Source organism: Dipodomys spectabilis, unplaced genomic scaffold (genome assembly GCF_019054845.1).
Source record: "Dipodomys spectabilis isolate Male_0828 unplaced genomic scaffold, ASM1905484v1 ptg000427l, whole genome shotgun sequence".
NCBI classification, from domain to species: domain Eukaryota; kingdom Metazoa; phylum Chordata; class Mammalia; order Rodentia; family Heteromyidae; genus Dipodomys; species Dipodomys spectabilis.
The window spans coordinates 719,070-739,609 of record NW_024871104.1 but is presented as its reverse complement, the minus strand read 5'-3'; the positions used below and the strand labels follow the sequence as shown (position 1 = coordinate 739,609).

Sequence of the window (20,540 nt, the reverse complement as noted above, 5' to 3'; positions counted from 1 at the left end):
TTTCCAATCCAATTCATTTACATAAAATAATTGAATGAATTTTCTGAAATCAGTTAACTATGGTGAAAATCACCATTCTGCATCAATAATTAAGATACCACATGCAGTCTCTTGCCAAGGATCTCACAGCCCTATTATAAGGAAAGATGTCTATTTTGATAATCGAGGAAAATTGGGAATAGGCAATTCCCAAGTACTACTGCAAAAATAAAATCATAAAGTCCCTATTCAATCCCTTCAGTATTCCTTTTGATATAAAAACATTTAGTATTAAAATAGAGAGGAAGCCAAGCGCCTGTGGCTCACGCCTGTAATCCTAGCTACTGAGGAGGCTGAGATCTCAGGATCGTGTTCCAAAGCCAGTCCAAGCAGGAAGGTCCTTGAGACTCTTATTTCCAATAAACCACTAGAAAACCAGAGGTGGTGCTGTGGCTCAAATGGTAGAGTGCTTGCCTTGAGGTGAAGAGCTGAGGGACAATGCCCAGGCCGGGAGTTCAAGCCTCACAAGGGGGGGGGGGGGGAGGGGTGGGAAATAGAGAGGTGCCAGGTACAGGTGGCTCATGCCTGTAATCCAAGCTACTCAGGAGGCTGAGATCAGAGGGTCATAGTTCCAAACTAGCCCAAACAAAAAAGTCCTTGAGACTCTTATCTCTAATAAATTACTCAGAAAAGGCTGGAAGTGGCGCTGTGGCTCAAGTGGTAGCGTGTTAGCCTAGAGCACAAAGAGGGTCCAGGACAGTGCTCAGGCCCCTGAGTTCAAGCCCTACAATAGACAATAGATAGATAGATAGATAGATAGATAGATAGATAGATAGATAGATAGATAGATAGATAGATAGATAGATAGATAGATAGAATAGTAAGGTCACTTCTAATCATAAATACACTCACACTAAGCACAAGCCTTTCAGCACATGTACATTTAAATTCATGTGATTGATGGATGGCAAAATGTTGTATAGTAAAATGCTTTGTTTTAAAATTTTTAAAGCAGAAGTATGTTTGCTGAAGTTACTTTATCTTAGAGTAGTTATACCAAGAGAAAACAACAAGCATTTTCCAATGTCTTTTCTACTTATGAGCGTTAAAACATTCCATTGCAGAACAGGCAAACTAGGGGTAGGCTACACAAACAAATTATTAACCTCTTACCAAGGATCATTTCCTGAGATTACAAATATACCATGTCTTACTCTATCTCTATTTGTAATTACTCAAATTACTCACTCTATCTCTATTTGTATTACTTATAATTTACAAAACAAAAACAACATGAATATGCTTGCAGTTATATGATTCCTAGTTCTAAAGAAATTTGCAGCTTCTTTTTTTCACCTTGTAAGAGATGAAGCTATTACTAAACTACTCAAATCATAGGATTAACAAAGGTAATTCAATCCTGGAGGTCGTGTAGTCTAATCTCGTTTATTTTATATGGATGAAGAAGGCCAATAGATATTAAATGACCTATTGGGTTTAATGACAAGGAAAGATACTAGTTTGTAATTTGTACTGTGAAGAAAAAGAAAAGAACAAAAGAAAAAGAAAACATGGTTTTAAGGATCAAAGTCACCTTCTCTTCCCTGTGTCATCAGAAACCATTATGCTAACACATCAGCAGGTATCTTAAAATTTAGAAATATTTTTCCAAGTGTCACATGCTGAACAGATGATTTTGTCATGCCCCCCTTCAGCTGCCGTGAGAGCAATTGCCTAGAAGATAGTCAAAAACTAACCACAGATGGCAGGAATTCTTTGAGTGTTTCTACTTCTTCCACTATTGCACTTAGAAAAACTCATTCTTTATATTTACGTATGTCCTGACAGAGTAAGAGATTTAAATGACTTTGTTGACACAGAAAAAAAGGATACTTATAATAGCATATTTGACGTCTTTACCATCTCCATTTACTTCAAGTATTACTCTGAAAAAACATACTGAGATCTAAGGCCTGATCAGTGAAAGACACAGAAATTCGCTCTGTTAGCCTCATCTTTCCTATGTACCAAAATTCATGAGTTTTTGTATCACTGCAGCGTTACTGTTGAGAATTTTCTCATGAAGAAAATAACATGAATTTGATAAATATATTGAAATGAATATGTACTTTATGTCACCCCAAGCATAAGAGAAAATGTATACATATGTACACAATAATTCTCTTTTCATTCTCTAAAGCCTAGCTAATTTTTGGAATCCAAATGATTTTGAGAGCCGGTTGCAGTCATTCTAAGACCTGGACACTGTGCTGGTAATTCCTGGCTAATGTACGAATTTCTCATGTCAGCACAAATACCCTTTGTCAGAATTTGAACGTGATGCTGAAACATGAACAAGGATTGTTTATGAGTACTACTGTCATGTAACATAAGCACAGGTTCTCACTTCTCCGCAGGCCTCTAAGTATCAAGGAAAACAGTAATGTTTTGCTTACCCATCATGTTATACAGGCTTTGTGGAGCAAATTGCCTTGGCATTTTCTGAATTGCTTCTTTATATACACTCAAGGCTTCCTAATTTAAGAAGACAAAAACAAACAAATAAAAAACAGATAAATCTTCACCAAAGTACAGAGACATTCACTGAAAGTAAGACAATAACAAATTCTCCCACACTTAAAACTATCCATTGTCATTTCTAAATGGTTCACTAGTGCAATGTAATTGAGCTGTCCCGCGAGCATGCTGCCTTAATTTCACAAATGAAAACTCAGCCCAGTGAAGAATGCCATAGAAAAATCTAGTTTAGCAGAACTGAATGTTAGCAATGCTCCTTTAATATATATATTTTGCAGTCCACACAGACAAGTCAATGGAATGGTACCAAAAAATTCATACTTGGAAGTTGTTCATTAATCATCTAAAGTCTAGAGATATTTACCTTGAACAACTCAGTGAGATTTAATAAAACACAAGCAAACAAGTATTTTAACTGCTGAAACCCACTGAAAGGATGAGAAATTATTTTCAAATTTGTATCTTCATCTTTTTATGACAGTGCTGTCTTATCATGCTGTGTGAGAGCACGCAGGGGTAGGGCTGGTCAGGTCCGAGCAGGGGCAAATTTGAAGGAAGAAGGCAAGAGGGTCACATGTAGACATGCTTTCTTATACAAGAGAGAACAACGTAGTGGACGACATTTTGTTATGCTCATTACCCAAGCTTTAGCAGGTATATGTATATGGGCATACATTTATATAACTATTTCATTACAGTTTTAGAAGGAATGAAGAGAAATAGGTTGTACCAAATGATAGTCCTAGAATGCAAACAATAGAGACATTTTAAAGTATCAACCACTAGGATAGGGTAACAATTATAGAAATTGTGTCTTGGGTCTTAAAAATCAAAGCAATGTTGAGAAGATAAACTTGGGCAGTAATGCATTGCAACTTCCCTTCCTTGAATAGTCACAATACAGTGGCTCTGAAAAAGTCACGGGGAGAAAAATCACAAAAAATAACCTTGAATATTTATTTGTAGAAGTTTGTTGTTGTTATTGTTTTTCCAAACAAATTTGATCAAGAAAGCCTTTTCATATGAACACATACTAGGTTCTCAGAGGCCAGTAAAGGCCCTGCCAAGAGGCTATAGGCTAGAAAACACTGAGACTGAATGAGAAAAAAAAAAACCAGAAGATGTTGCCAGACCTCATAGTGTCCTTGCTCATGGTACAGTTTCCCCAGGTTATATAGACAGCTGGTCACTGAGCTCTTGTGTGCATGAGGGTCCTTTAAATTCTCATCTGGGATCTCTGAACACTTGAGGAAGGTCCGCCGGGCCTCTTCTGTCTTTCCCTGGTTCATCAGAATAATGCCAGTGTTTAAATACGCAGCTGAGGAGGGAAAAGTAGAAAGAAATAGAAGGGTGAGATGATGATAGACACTCTAGAGAAAGTATAGCACCCTTTGCTTTGCTTTAGTAACTCTGCTGATTTAAATAATAAAATAAGAAATAAATATGTATGGAGCAAATACTTATGAGATTCACAATGGCAGAAGGGAACCAATTATCCCTGCAAATGCTAATAAAATATTCTCTGCTTCCACTGAACTCCAAATACTTTTCAGCTTAAAATCTAGTTGAGTCAAAGTTACAGCTATTGAAAAATAGTACTTTTTTTTTTTTTTAAGGAAAAGGAGATGGAATCAAAATGTGGAATTGAAATATAGTGGTTAAGAAATTCATCAATGAAACTGGGCACTGGTGGCTCACACTTGTAATCCTACTTACTCAGGAGGCTGAGATCTAAGGATTGCTGTTTGAAGCCAGCCCAGGCAGAAAAGTCCCTGTGAGACTATTTTCTCCAATAAAATACTCAAAACAGACAAAAAAAAAATAATGGAAGTGGTGCTGTGGCTCAAGAGCAGTAGCTTGGGCACAAAGAGGCTCAGAGAAAGAGCCTCAATTTTTAAAAAAACAAAAACAAAAACAAAAAAAAGGAAAAAGGAAAAAAAAGTAACATCACATTTTCTCTGTGAGGCCCTATGTCCCAAAGGTAAGCTTCACAAGTGGAAAAAAAAAAACAAAAACATTTTAAACAAATCATTTAAATAGGGATACAGGTGGACCCATCGCAACAATGAGATGTACAAGTCGTTATATCAAAAAAAGAACTTTACAACTTTGGGGGGGGAGATGGGAAGGGGAAACAAAGGAGGAGGCAACAATGCTTGATAAGAAATGTACTCATTACCTTGCTCATGTAATTGTAACCCCTCTATACCATATTTTCACAATAAAAACATTTTAAAAATTCAAAACTTGACTTGTACTTACAAGCCAGGGTAGGCCTGCTCCCAATGGCCAATCTGTAATAATGTAATGCTTCCGCAAACCTGCTATTCTCCTGGAGAAGTAGCCCTCTGCATGAGAACAACAGAAATCCGGAGACAAGACTCCATTACTATACACAAAACTACAACGTGTGACTTCATATTCCAAAATTTAAAAATGGTTAGCAGTGAAAATTCTATCCAAATAAACTCTAAATAGAAGGAAGCAACTCTTCAGAAGAGATGATGCAGCTAGCTGTTGCATTTATGTCCCATTGGAAAATATTAAGAAGTTTCCCTTCCCCCACCAGATCTTCCCCTTCCCCTGAACTTTCCCCTCCTAGCCACCCTCCTCTCCCACTAGAGTTACTAACCACCTGGATTTCTTTGAGGAGCATGCACATTTTCTCATCACTATTACAAAGGAAAGCTGTCTAAGACAATGATATACACAGGGAAACATGAGCTGCCTCCCTCGCTAGCTGCTGCTTAGGAAATATTTGTCCACGACTCTCCGAAAGGCAAAAGACAGTCTGGGTCAACAACAAAGAGAGAGACAGAATTTAATCAGATGCTATAAAGGAACAAAGGACTGAAGGCCATCTATACTGCTATTTATGTGCTACTTAGATGTAGTCAAGTAAGCTTGAATTTCAGAATACTGTGTAAATTTCAGTTCACTGTTGTAAAACACGTCTTTCTCTACAGACTCTTAGACTCTGCTGGCCTCCCAAGGAGGCTTCTTAAATTCCAGCCCCTGCATTATCCCAGCCCTTCTAGATCTGCTCCACATGACCTAAATAAAAATTAATTACAATTATGTCTAGAAAAACAAAATGTCAGGAAACTGAACTCAGTTAAAAAAAGAACTCTCACAGAGAGCTTTTAGTCTAGCCCCATTCTCTTTTATAAAATATATTTTTTATTATCTTTAAGTAGTTGTACAAAGGGATTTCAAATCACGTTTTGTTTTTTTTTCAATAGAATGCATCTTAAGGTGCCCTCTCCATTTGTTCTTTGTCCCCAGTCTTACCCAACCCCAGCTGTACCCTCAGTTTACCTGGTCCACTTCCATATCTGTACCCTAAATAGTATGACTGTTTTGGCCTATCCTTCTACCCATAGTCACTTTCTCTTGTAATTGGTAAGTATCTTACAGACATGTACCATTTTCATGAAAATACCCCTGCAGAAACTTGAAACTACTGTTCATAATTAATTGTTCTTCCCTTCAAAGTCAGAATTCTTTTAAGAATGGACAGTGATCCATTCATCTACTGAAGGGCATCTGGGTTGGTTCCATATCTTAGCTATGGTAAATAATGCTGCAATAAACATTGTTGTGCTGGTAGCTTTAGTGTGGTCTTGTTTGTAAACATTTGGGTAAATGCCCAAAAGTGGGATTGCTGCGTCATAGGGGAGCTCTATGTGGAGTCTTTTGAGGAACCTCCATACTGCTTTCCAAAGTGGTTGAACAAGTTTACACTCCCACCAACAATGCAGTAAGGTTCCCTTCTGTCCACATCCCCTCCAGCATCTGTTGTTATTAGAGTTCTTGATTCTAGCCATTCTAACTGGGGTGAGGTGATATCTCAATGTTGTTTTGATTTGCATTTCTTTTATGGCTAGGGATGTTGAACATTTCTTCATGTGTCTATTGGCCATCCTTCTTATGTGGTATATATACACAATGGAATTCTATGCCTCCATCAGAAAGAATGACATTGCCCCATTTGTTAGGAAATGGAAAAACTTGGAAAAAATTATATTAAGTGAAGTAAGCCAGGCCCAAAGAAACATAGGTCCCATGGTTTCCCTTATTTGCAATATCTAGTATATGTATGAGTCAAGCGGAAAAGGTCAGATAATGTGATGTCAGGAAAATGAACCCTTAGATATGTATTTTAAGGTTTTTTTCTTTCATGCATGTGTTTCTAACGCATTTATAAGATTATCTCTTTGTTGCTTTGTATGTCCCTCCCCCACAGTATAACCCCTGCTTTCACTATATTTGATGTCAGTATAACTTGTGGAGGAGATGGGGAAAAACCAGTTGTTTAAGGATACAGGTGGACCTGTTGCAACAATGAGAAGTACAAGTTGTCATGTCCAAAACGAGCTTTACAACGTTGGTGCGGGGGGGGGGTGGGGAAAGGGGGGGAAGGAGAAGGATTGGGATTGGGGGGGAGCGGGGAGGCTCGGAAGGGATGTGAAGGGTAAACCAAAGGAGGAGGCTGCAATGCTTGGTAAGAAATGTACGCATTATCCTGCCCATGTAATTGTAACCCCTCTGTACAGTATGTTCACAAATAAAATAAAATTAAATTAAAAAAAAAAAAAAAAAGAATGGACAGTGACACATCAAGTCCTATTTACCCCTAAATCTCCTTGGGGTTCTGTTGCCAGAATTCCCTCTAAAACATTGTATCGATGTTCAAATCCCTCAAAGAGAAGAAGAGTAGATTTATATGAACTGGCCACTTAGCTGCAGTACTTGAGACTGATGATTTTAGCTTCCTTCCTGTCTTTTCTTGGCTTTGAGAATGCAGCCCTTCCTAAGTCTTTTCCATTCTTAACACCATCCTGTACAGAATGAAGAAGAAAGTATCTCTCCATTTAACCCTTTAAAGGAAGCTGGTACTTCACCGGGTTCTCTTGTTCTATTCATAAAATAATGCATCAATGTAGTCCCTGTAACTTGTTCACTGCTTTCAATGCTGAAGCAATGATTTCTCTGCTTATATCCAGATCTGTTCTCAAGAGTTGACTGGGCTACATGAATCTAGGAACATACTGGAATTTTAAAGTTAACATGTCCAAAAACTAAGAAAAAATATCCCACTTAAAGATAAGTAAATACATAAATGCAACAACCAAAAATAGATGGGAAAAAAAAACCTTCTTAGTAATTAACACCATCATTTGCCTCAGTTGCTAAAATCAGAAACCTGATGATCACTTCTTGATTCCTCACTTACAATGACATGCTTCGTAAAGTCTCCAAAGCTCACTGGTTCTCATTTTGCAAGGCTTTCCCCTCTGTCCCTGAAGGTTCATCTTTATGGCTCTGTCAGAGCCCTTTTTATCTTTTCAGTCACCTGAGTAACTGCAATAGCCCACTAATTAGTCTCTACATAATTACATTTCTAAAGGGCAAATATGCCATTAGGCAAGATGGAATGAACACAAAAAGGATAGGTACAGATCTCTGACAATGTGCCTGAAGCTCATAAACCCTGCAAACGGATGTACCTAGCCTCTTGGGCTGACATATTTTATTCTGTCACGTCCCAATTCATAAAACATACAGATGACAGAATAATAAATAGTATGATCACCACACCTACACAATCCTGTCCTCACTGACTTAGAGGAATCTCATTCCATGGAACCAACAGCAGGCTAGGTTCTAGAATTGTGTGAAAATACAGTGTTTGATTTAGAGTATCTGCCTTTACATCAACTGCATAAAACAGCAACGGATGAGTCTGAGTGAATGACTATCATGGCTGATTTTTCATGGGTAAATAGTTAATTGAGCATCAAGTGTGAACTCGTAAATATATTTAAAAATAAGCTGCTATAAAGGTGAACTTGGTGAGGCACCGCTACTGTGTACCTACAACCTTACTAAGAAAGGTAAAGAAGAAAACAAATGATGTTAGAAATGACCAGACTAGAAAACAATGGACCAACATCACTCTGGCCCAAGAATAGGGAAGAAAGGTTCACATCGCACAAATCATGTGGCAGAGGCTTCAAAATACACAGTAACACACAGCATGGCCTCCTCCCCACATGACAGAGATTCAGACACCCAGCTGACCCAAAGACTTCTGGTTTATGTGGAAGGATAACAGTGATCAAGGCACACTACATTCATAAACTGCTTTGCGGAATGGCAACTCCTATGTGCCACGATTTAAAAACAATACACATATTCAAGAGAAACTGAAAGGAAACCAAAGCCAGAACTGGAGCAATTTTTTTCTTCAATATTAAATTTTATTATTATTTATTATTATTATTTATTAAATTTCCACAAATAGATAAAATTATTCAGTTCTAAATCCATACGTACTTACTTAAACTCTCATTTTTTTTTTTTTTTTGGCTTAACGCTACTATGTGTTGGTAACACTGAAAAGAATCAGTGTTATTCTGGAAGTTAAGGTGGAATTTTGATCATTTCTAGCACTGTTAGACCAGGCTTCTGTTATTATTATCTTTCACATTGACAGAGAACATTATTTACAATACTCAAGATAGGCTACGGAGATAGAGGTCCTTCACAGCAGTTGCCATAAATGTAACAACACTTACACTTACCATGTATGGAGCAGTTTACATATAATAATACTCAATGATAATCTTACTACACAGGCTATTACCACTAAGTCCATTGTATACACTATGAACCTTGAGCTAGACAAAAAGTTCAGTAATATGTAGAAGGTCAATCAACTAGTAATAATCCAAATGCAAGGCAACAATTGAGCACCTATATTTTCATTCATCAGTCACTCCAGATGCTTGTATGTAGTTATACAAATCAATGACATCGTTTATTTGCATTTTGCACCAATAAAGTCTTCTGGATTCTCTACACATTACTGCTTGTAGCAGTAATATTCTGCACTTTGTTTATATATGTTTTCTGTATTGTACATGTTAAATAAAGGTTTTTTTTTTTTTATAAAATGGGATGTATTTTAATGTACTACCAAGCCATATTACGTGATGTTACATTGAAGTAAGATAAACTGGCCTATGTTATATTTTAACATCAAATTAAAAATACCCTTTTGGTTGAAAAATTGAGAAAAACAATCTTTCTAATCTTTAAATTATAAGTGGTGAGGTCAATTTAATCTATCAGTATGTAGAATATTTTACTCCTCACATTCTCTTCCAATGTCTCTTTTGAAACAGCCACTTTACAACAGTTAGTAATGTAGATCATCAACACTGAACCTCTGATCTCAGCCTCCTGAGTAGCTAGGATGATAGGCCTAGAGCTACAAGGTCCAGGCTTCTCTCTGATCTTTTCAGCACAACAATGGTAATAATAACAGTCTTCAGAAAAATTAAATGACATGAGCAGTGCAGGAGAAAGCACTGGGAAAATGAAGTGCCAGAACAACTGAAAATTAGGATTGTGTTATTGAGAACAGGTTTTAGTACTAGTCTTACAGTTTCCTAGAAAACAAAATAATTCAGATTACAAAGCCTACATACAAAAATCGCAATACTTCACACAATATTTTATAGTCCCTATAATCAATTGCAAAAGAAAGTATTTATTTATCTTAAGTTAAAACATGCCTCTGAATTTAACTGCATTTGATTTTCCTTTAAAATACATATGAAAGTCAAAACTAAGAAGTTGTGCCTCCCATGACTTACTATATAAGTCTGAAAGTTTTGATTGCCCCTCCAATAAACTTATACAAGTGAAATTTCTCAACAGCAATTAATTAGCATGAGTAGAACTCATATTTGAATGTTGCATTAACCCAAATTTCCTAATAAAATTTGCGAGTTAGCTAAAGTCAAAGTGAGATTTTATATAATTTAACTGTGATATGTTATTACAGATTCATTTCCTCAGCTTTTTCCAAAACTTATGCTTAGTTTTAACAATATTTATAATAAGACACCTGGAGAAATAAATCTTTAATCCCTATTATCAAATGGAAGAGACAGCACTGATGAATATATATATATATATATATATATATATTCATTAAACACAATTGTTTCCATAATAAAATAGTCAGCAAAAATTGTCTTGTGACCACATTAGGAATAAGTGAAATAAAACTCGAAGTCCTTTTTCAATACAGAAACTATAAATAACATAAGTTACTAGATTTTGGGGAAGGCAGTATTTCTGAAGCACAGACAGCGAGCTGAGAAAGTCTGTCTCAGATGCAACAGGCCCTGTGTTAGGCCCTTGCTGAATAACAGAGATCCGTCATCAATACTACAACTAAATCTGCTTCCAAGGCTAGCATGATGTCTAGTGCATTACAAAGTAAACTGAAACCAAGAAACTGAGTTAAAAACACCCTAGCAGGCTGTGACTATAAATCCCTGGATTACTATGTACATGACTGTAAGCTTTAAGCAGTTTAAGTGATTGTTATTTTTAGTTGTTTTTTTTAATAACTTGCCAGTCAACCACTTGCCCACTGACAACATGTCATATACATCAGGTTGTTTGTTTTTCTTCCAGTTGTTTTTTTTAATTATATAAAGCCACCAAATATATAACAAATATGATTCTCACAGGGAATTATAAGAAAAAAAATCTTTTAATTATATTTGAATGATCACAAAGAATGAATTGTCTAGTTTTGAGTAATATGGAGACTAAGCAACTACCAACTCGAGAACTGAAATATTAAATTAAAATTATATAATTTGAGTGCCTGGGTACATGAAATTGGAATTCTCAAATTAAGCTCTTAGACCTGAGTGGGTTGAGTTATTATTCTTTTCCCAAAGGAATAATGACATTAGTATTAGTTATAAAAATGTTAATTAATCTCAATACTTCATCTCTAAAAGGAAGGAAACTCAGAGAAATTATCAAGTAGAAGAAGAAATGGGAAGGATGTTCAATTAAAAAAAAGATTCAATGAGACCTAGGTGATTGAATTTGAGCTCTATGGGAGATATCAGAGGACGTGTTTTCTGTTCCCATACTTTCTGGGCCTTTCAGCTCACCTTAGAATGAGAGACTTTGTATTTAAGGACCAAGCACAAGATTTTTCCTATTAATAGCTTTTTGTTGTTTCTTTTTTCAAAAACCAATCACTCTACTTTCTCCATTAAAAAAAATATATTTTTAGCTGGGCACCGGTGGCTCACATCTGTAATCCTAGCTACGCAGGAGGCTGAGATCTGAGGATCATGGTTCAAAGCCAGCCTAGGCAGGAAAGTTATTGAGACTCTTATCTCTAATTAACCACAAGAAAACCGGAAGTGGTGCTGTGGCTCAAGTGGTAGAGTGTTAGCCTTGAGCTGAAGAGCTGAGGGACAGCACCCAGGCCCTGAGTCCAAGCCTCAGGACTGGCAAAAAAAAAAAAAAAAGACTGATAACAATGACTTTTAAAAAAAAATAGGATTTCTTTTCGGTAAAAGCACTGAGATGAAGTAAATGCAAATTACTGAATTTCATTTAAAATACTTAACTTCCATGTACAAGAATAACGTTTAATATGTTTGCTATGAAAAACCATAACTTAAATGAATACCCATTTTAAAGTACTGGTAGGTTATTGTGATTATTGAATACTATGTGTGCTGTATGAAAAATTAAAAGATATACTATTTTTGAAAGGTTATGTTCCACTGCTATGGTGAGTGGGTTCTTCTACTCTGTGCTTCCATTGCAGGAATAAAAAGAGATGGAGAATAAAATCATGGCCATATCGCATAAACTAGATAGATGAAGGCACTTGGTTCTAGTACATAGCTACCCAAAGTTGAAATGTGCTACAAAGTGTTCCATTATGCCAGGTTCTTAGAAACTGACTTTATTAATAAGTACTCAGTCCTCACTTAAGTCCATGAGACAAATCAACATGGGATAAAAACCTGGCATCCTTGCCCTTAGTTCGCAAGTGTTAGCGTCCTGTTTAATTCTGCATGTACACATATTAGTCATTCAAAGATTCTCTCTCTGAAACCTAACTTATCTCACCTCCTACAAGGCACAAAGGTCAACATAATTGAAGGCACAAAGATCAGGATGAATGACATATATACTGTCAGCTTTAACCATGTCCTATTCCAGACACCCCTCTTCCAGAAAAGGTGTCTGGAAGCCCCCAGTCAGTGGTAATCCCATAGTCACTCTGGATATCAGAACAGCAGAGTTTTGTGGACACATCACCCCATGATGAGATCACTCCCCCTCCCCAGCCCCATGCAGGGAATTATCTTTTAGGAACTTGATTTTCTGCTTAAGCAACAAGAATTTCATCAAACCACCTTGCAAAACTGGAGCTGAGGTAGTGATATGCCCAGACTGCTTAATGATGTTTAATTCAAACCTCAGAACAGGCAACAACAATGAAAAGAAAGAGAAAGAGAGAATGAAAGAGAGAAAGAAAGAGAGAGAAAGAAAGAAAGAAAGGAAGGAAGGAAGGAAGGAAAGAAGGCAGGAAGGAAAGAAAAACAAAGAAAGAGAGAAAGAAAAAAGAAAGAAAAGAAAGAGGAAAAATAAAAAGCTACCATTTAGACGGGGGAAACTGGTAATCCTAGCTACTCAAGAGGTTAACATCTGAGGATTCCAGTTCAAAGTTAGATCAGGCAAGAAAATCCATGAGACCTTTCTGTTTGTTTGTTTTTGTTTTTTGATTAATAAGTTTTTTATTGTAAAAATACTGTACAGAGAAGCAAGGTAATGAGTATATTTCTTATCAAGCATTGTTGCCTCTTCCTTTGTTTATCCCCTTCCTTCCCACCTTCTCAACTACACCTCTCCCTTCCCTGCCTGTCCCCTCCCCCCATTTTTCAACATAACATTTTGGGCATCTCATTGTTGCAATAGGTCAACCTGTATCCCTATTTAAACAATTTGTTTTTTTCCTTCCCCTCCCCAAATTATACCAACATCAAATACAGTGAAAACAGGGGTTATATCTCTAATTAATCACCATGAAGTCTGAAGCAGAGCTGTGGCTCAAATGGTAGAGTGCTAACCTCAGAGAAAAAATCTCAGGGACAGCTCCTAGGCCGTGTGCCAGCACACACACACACACACACACACACACACACACACACACAAGTATGTGATGTTTCACTATAATAGGGAACTTATTTCAAAGGTCTCTCTTCTGAAGCAGAATTTGCAACACAAAATTGAATCAACTATTGCATTGTTGGTGGGAGTGTAAACTTATTCAACCACTTTGGAAAGCAGTATGGAGGTTCCTCAAAAGACTCCACATAGAGCTCCCCTATGATCCAGCAATCCCACTTTTGGGCATTTACCCAAATGATCACAAACAAGACCATACTAAAGCTACCAGCACAAAATTATGTTTATTGCGGCATTATTTACCATAGCTAAGATATGGAAGCAACCCAGATGTCCTTCAGTAGATGAATGGATCAAGAAAATGTGTTATATATACATAATGGAATTCTATCTCTCCATCAGAAAGAATGACATTGCCCCATTTGTTAGGAAATGGAAAGACTTGGAAAAAATTATATTAAGTGAAGTAAGCCAGGTCCAAAGAAACATAGGTCCTATGGTTTCCCTTATTTGCAATAATTAATATATGTCTGAGACAAGCAGAAAAGGTCAGATAAGTTGATGTTAGGTGAAATGAACCCCAAGATATGTATTCAAATGTTTTTTTTTCTTTCTTGTGATTGCTTCTAACATATTTATAAGATGATTTCCTTGTTGCTTTGTATGTCCCTCCCCCATGGTATAACCCTGCTTTCACTGTATTTGATGTTGGTATAATTTGTGGAGGGGAAGGGAAAAAACAAATTATTTAAATAGGGATACAGGTGGACCCATTGCAACAATGAGATGTACAAGTTGTTATGTCAAAAAACGAACTTTACAACTTTGGCGGGGGGGGGGGGGAGGGGGGATGGGATGGGAAGGGATGGGAAGGGGAAACAAAGGAGGAGGCAACAATGCTTGATAAGAAACGTACTCATTATCTTGCCCATGTAATTGGAACTCCTCTGTATGGTATTTTCATATTAAAAAAGTATTCAATATATGTGAGAAAGAAAATTAATACTGGATAGTTTTATGATAGTATGTCTTCCATATTGTTTCATTCTATTCTTAAAATTAGCAAAAGAAATATTATTGATATGAGAATGAAAGGGAGAGGTGTTAACTTGGCCTTGCTAACACAGCTGGAAAGACTCAAATTGAGATTAGAATTTGTAGCTATCTTTTTTTTGTCCTATGTTGGTTCATTGAGACTAAATCCCACCTCTCAGCTAAAACATTAATAATGCTCTTTTTCTTTAGCTCACACATTAGTGATCCATATCATGAGTATCCACACATTCTCTCCTCCTTTATTTAGAAATGTTCTCCAAAGTGAATAGCATTTCTTACTTGCACCAAGTGTTTATAAGTTGTATCCTCTAATGTAAGAGGTGTTTAGAAGCCAGTTAGACTAGGTCCATGGATTAACTAAAAGCAGAAGCGTCTTGGCAGCACTGCTTCATTTTGTATGTATCTCTGCCCAAGTCATTTTCTCAGCAGTCACTTCACACAGTCACCAGAAAATACGGGAAGGACCTGGCGGTGGATACCATCAACAAGACAAGAAACCAAAAAGCACCCCTAAGAAACAACAGAGCCTCCTAAGGACAGACCACCGACTACACAACAGTACATGTTTATCCAAACTAGTGATAGGACTAGTAATTACCTTTCTGGAGCATCTCCCAAAACAGAGACTGTAATAATGTGTAATTAATACCTCCCTTCCCCTGCCCCAGTTCCAAGTCTATTTAAATGTATAGTTCATGTCTCTGCCCCAAAGAGGGCTGAAGATGGGCCCATGTGCTATATTCCCATGGCATGCCTGTGCCATAGAAGAAATCTCCTTTTCCTGCTTTTCACCATGTGTTTTTATTTGGATTAAATGGCAAGATCGGCATCTGTTTTTACCAAAAAGTGTATTGCATCCATCACGTTTCACCTAAAAGTGCAAGTGTTCATCCATATCTGTTGGGAACTAAACAAACTTCATTTTGTAGAAATACTGGCCAGTGAATGCAAGCATATCTCCATAAAGGCACAGCTAGAAACATTTAGAAATAAAAGAATTTTAACATCTACCCAGCTTTTAGCTGAGCGCCAGTGGCTCATGCCTGTAATCCTAGCTACTCAGGAGGCTGAGATCTGAGGATCATGGTTCAAAACCAGCCTGGGCAGGAAAGTCCATTAAATTCTTATCTCCAATAAACCACCAGAAAATCAGAAGTGGTGCTGTAGCACAAGCGCTAGAGCTCTAGCCTTAAGCTGAAGAGCTGAAGGACAGCACTCAGACCCAGAGTTCAAGCCCCACGACTAACAAAAAACAAAACAAAACAAAACAAAAACTCAGCTTTTATTAATGTGTAAGAATTGAAACTTTCTAAGTAAACTTGATTTAGTTTTCAAGGATAATATTAACCTAATGTTATAGATAATGTACAAAAATCAACAATTTGCCCAAAGTCAGACACAGGATTAATAAATGGAATAAATGGAAGATTTGAACCCAAGTTCACATAATGTCAAAGTCCATATTGCAAAGTATTTCAACAAGGTGTCTCCAAGGCACATGAAGATTGAGAATAAAATTGTTGTAAACGGAAACTTCTTTCTTTCCCTGTGATAATAAGTACAGTGCTGGCAACAAATCAAAGAAAGGTTGGACAAGTGGGATTGCATGAAACTGAAGAGCTTCTGCATGGCAAAGGACATAGCTAGCAAGATCAATAGAAAGCCCACAGATTGGGAGAAGATCTTAAATAGCCATACAACAGACAAGGGTCTCATATCTAAAATATAATTAGAACAAAAAAAATTAAATCTCCCAACAACAAATCCTCAAAGAAAACATCTGCCCGATTAATAAGTGGGCTAAAGACTTAACGAGAAACTTCTCTGAAGAGGAAATAAAAATGGCCAGTAGACACATGAAGAAATGCTCAACCTCCCTAGCCATAAAAGAAATGCAAGTCAAAACAACATCGAGATACCACCTCACCCCAGTTAGAATGGCTAGAATCAAGAACTCTAATAACAACAGATGCTGGAGGGAATGTGGACAGAAGGGAACCTTACTGCATTGTTGGTGGGAGTGTAAACTTGTTCAACCACTTTGGAAAGCAGTATGGAGGTTCCTCAAAAGACTCCACATAGAGCTCCCCTATGACCCAGCAATCCCACTTTTGGGCATTTACCTCAATGATCACAAACAAGACCACACTAAAGCTACCAGCACGACTATGTTTATTGCAGCATTATTCACCATAGCTAAGATATGAAACCAACCCAGATGCCCCTCAGTAGATGAATGGATCAAGAAAATGTGAGATATACATATAATATATATTGTGAGATATATATAATAACTATAATATATAATGTAATATATATACATATAAATAAAATGGAATTCTATGTATACATCAGAAAGAATGACACTGCCCCATTTGTTAGGAAACGGAAAGTCTTGGAAAAAATTGTATTGAGTGAAGTAAGCCAGGCCAAAAGAAAAATAGGTCCTATGGTTTCCCTTATTTGCAATAACTAGTATATGTCTAGGACAAGCAGGAAAGGACAAAAGCTATGTACATATGACCATATAAGATGATGCTAAGTGAAATGAACCCCAAGATAGGGACACAAAGATTTTATCTTTCTTGCTCTTGCTGTTGTTTTTAATGTACTTATAATGTACTATATCTTTTTTTGTTTCTTTTGTATATTCTTCCCCCATGGTATAACCCCTGTTTTCATTGTATTTGATTCTGGTGCCCTGCATCTTGTATATATACTTTTCTAATTTGGGGAGGGAAAGGGGAAAAACAAAACGCTTAAATAGGGATACAAGTTGACCTACTGTAACAATGAGATATACAAGACACTATGTTGAAAATGAACTTTACAACTTGGGTGGGGGAAGAGTTGGGGAGGTGGGGTGGGAAGAAATGGTAGAGGATAAACAAAGGAGGAACAATACTTGATAGGAAATGTACTCATTACCTTACTCATGTAACTGTAACCCCTCTGTACACTATTTTTACAATAATAAAAGAAAATAAATTTTACAACTTGGGGGGGGAGGGGAGGAAGGATTTGGGGAGGTGAGGAGGGAAGGGATGGTAGGGGAAAAACAAAGGAGGAGGTAAAAATGTTTCATAGGAAATGTACTCATTACCTTACTTATGTAACTGTAACCCCTCTGTACAGTATCTTTGCAATAAAAATATATATATTAACTAACTAAATAAATAAATAAATACAGTACTGGTAAAAGTGTGTGTGTGTGCTGTAATTATAGTCAAATCTCTTTCAAGTTTCTTTGTTTTGGTCATTCTTTAGGAGAGTTCTTTGATTTCCAACAAGTAAAATTAAAACATAAAAAGCATTTAACACAAATTAAACCACCAATGATTTAATTTAAACTTACATAAACATTTACTGCTTAATTTTGCTACTGACAGTAACTATGCAACATGGATGTTTCGTTGTTATGTGAATTCTTGAAAGAAAAATAACTATTGGTATATAGTCACTACAGAGAATCTCCTAAGGCATAAGTCAAAAGCCTATCTGGACCAAAAAAACTTAGATTGCTGGTTTGTTTATTTATTTATTTATTTGAAGGAAGTTTCTAAATTGCCACTGTAGTAGTATTCACCAAGTACTATGTGGAAAATGAATTGCACACCTAGTGGATGGGGACAGGAAGGAAAAACTGGGAAAGAGTGAGGGAAGGGAACATGATTCAAAAGGAATTGTACTCATTACCTGATTCATGTACCTGACCCCTCTGTATATCAACTTTACAACAATACTTTTAAAAAAAGGAAAAAAAAGTGGTCCCAAGCTGAGAGGAAGAGCATATTATGATGTAGTATGAATACATGAAAATCCATAGTGAGAAACCTAAAACATTCATTATTCAAGCAGGATGAAACTAAACAACAAACAAAATAAAGAATAACCAACATTTGTGAACTTTCCAGGAATCAGCACACTCAAGTAAATACAAAGGAAGGAAGGAAGGAAGGAAGAAAGGAAGGGAGGGAGGGAGGGAGGGAGGGAGGGAGGGAGGGAGGGAGGGAACAAAAGAGAAGAAAAAAAAAACACAACCCAGCTCCATCATGGCCTAATTCCATCACAGATATGGTTATAATTTGTGTTAGAGAGAGTCCCTCCAGGCATACAATGATTTAGTGCAATGTACTCACTTTAAACATAAATGTTCAACAAAGTGGGTGTTTTCTTTGTCCCTTAACAGCAGTGCTGCAACAAAAGTCTGCAGTTGAAGCAGTAAATTACAAAAGGGCTAGAGGTATCATGTATCTCCGGGACCAGTAGGAATAGGTGTTAGGTCATACAAGCAGTTTCTAACTTAAAAATAGGTAAAGTGAATTCCAAAACTGAAAATTCTGACTATTCCTCCCCCATCTCAGAATTATATATACATATGAATTATGAATTATATATACATACACACACATATATATACTAACCTAGAAACAATCATTCATTCACAGACTTTTCCTAAAGTAGTCTTCAAAGAATAGAAGAAAACATTTGTAACACTATTTCTAGAAGTGCATTTGCTTGTTTAATTTTGGTGTTCATTCAACCAGCTTAGAGGTTAAAGAGAGAAAGCAAAGATCAATGCACCTCCTTCATCACTGAAGGTTCTGGCTGTGAAAGGAGCAGGCACCTTGGTGGCTAAATATAGAGAACTGATATTTAAAAAATAGGAGAAAAGTATACGCAGTATTGGAAGACTGGCAATCTTACTCCCCTGGGAATAACTGAGATAACAGGTGAATACTTTCAACAGCACTTTTATTCTCTTTTCTTTCAATCCATCTTTGTGTTTAATAAAGAGAATGGTCTTGTCTCAGAAAAAAATTCCTCAGCCATGAGGAATTCACATTTAAAAAGAGGAAAAAAAACAGGACAGAAGAACTGGCTGACTTGTTTGTCTTTCTAAGCCTTCTGTTGTTGCTTTTGATCAAAGTTTGACTCTGAAGTTACAGGAGATTGAAGACACACTTTGCCTGGCAGGCTGGCACTAACCACTGACGCTGGGCTTTGAAGATTTTAGAGACTTTTTCCTTCTAACAAGCAAATGTTCAGTAGACATACAAAAACATAAAATTACTTTTTAAACAAAGACGGTTATTTAGAGACTACAACTGTTGGTAAAGCCCAATCTCTATTTAAAGTTCAAAATAGCCTGAATCATTCACCTAACCTAGAATTTGTACTGTCTCAGAACATGCTTGCCTGCATCTCTCCACTGGAATGATGAGGTGTACTTTTAATACCCAAAGCTGAACATGACTCTCCTTCTTCACATGATCTGTGGGCTTTTCTCACCCTCTGCTTCTTAGGAGTAGAACAGCTGCTAGGATTACTGGCATCTAAGCCTTCAGGTAATAAGCTAATAAGGGGTCCCAGAGGAAAAGTGGCAAAGGGGTGCTATATAAATAGGGCTGGCTTGGAGCCCTTATCAGAATGAAAGTAAGCCCATTCAATTGAAGAATTTAATTGAAAGAAGCAAGTGATCAGAGATATAATTCAGCCACCAAATTAACATGCTATTTTGTAACAACAATAATATATGATAAAAATAAGCAGCAGATGACATATTCATATTTAAAATTCATTATCATCTAAATATCCAGATGTACTTACTCCAAAGTCAATGATAATGTAAACAACTTTTCCATCATATAAGCAAATCCTTAGTTGTGTCTGTATAGCAAAGAAAATAAATTAAGTGGATGACACTATTACTATAATTTCTAGAGTGTCTAGAAAGTAATTCTTAAGTCATAGTAATTGGAAATCTGCAGAGGACTGATTGGAACTATGCAAGTAACGAATGTACATCTGTTCATTTTTCTTCAGGAGCAGAGGGACAAAAGACACTCTTTTATACTGTAAAAGCCTCCTTCAGAGGAAACAAGTTAATTTACTTGAAATTATGTTGCACATCCGCCTGGATTGTCCATGTGAAC

At 36.7% G+C, this 20,540-nt stretch overlaps 1 protein-coding gene across 1 annotated transcript in view; it reads right to left on the bottom strand.

Moving 5' to 3' along the window:
* Tmtc2 (transmembrane O-mannosyltransferase targeting cadherins 2) overlaps window positions 1-20,540 on the bottom strand; it is a 356,843-nt gene that overhangs the window by 123,721 nt on the left and 212,582 nt on the right. The window contains exons 5-7 of the mRNA XM_042668306.1: window positions 4,780-4,865; window positions 3,651-3,835; window positions 2,436-2,514 (exon numbers count right to left, since the gene is read on the bottom strand). Of these exons, the coding sequence (XP_042524240.1) occupies window positions 2,436-2,514; window positions 3,651-3,835; window positions 4,780-4,865 (350 nt within the window). The remainder of the gene's footprint in view (window positions 1-2,435; window positions 2,515-3,650; window positions 3,836-4,779; window positions 4,866-20,540) is intronic.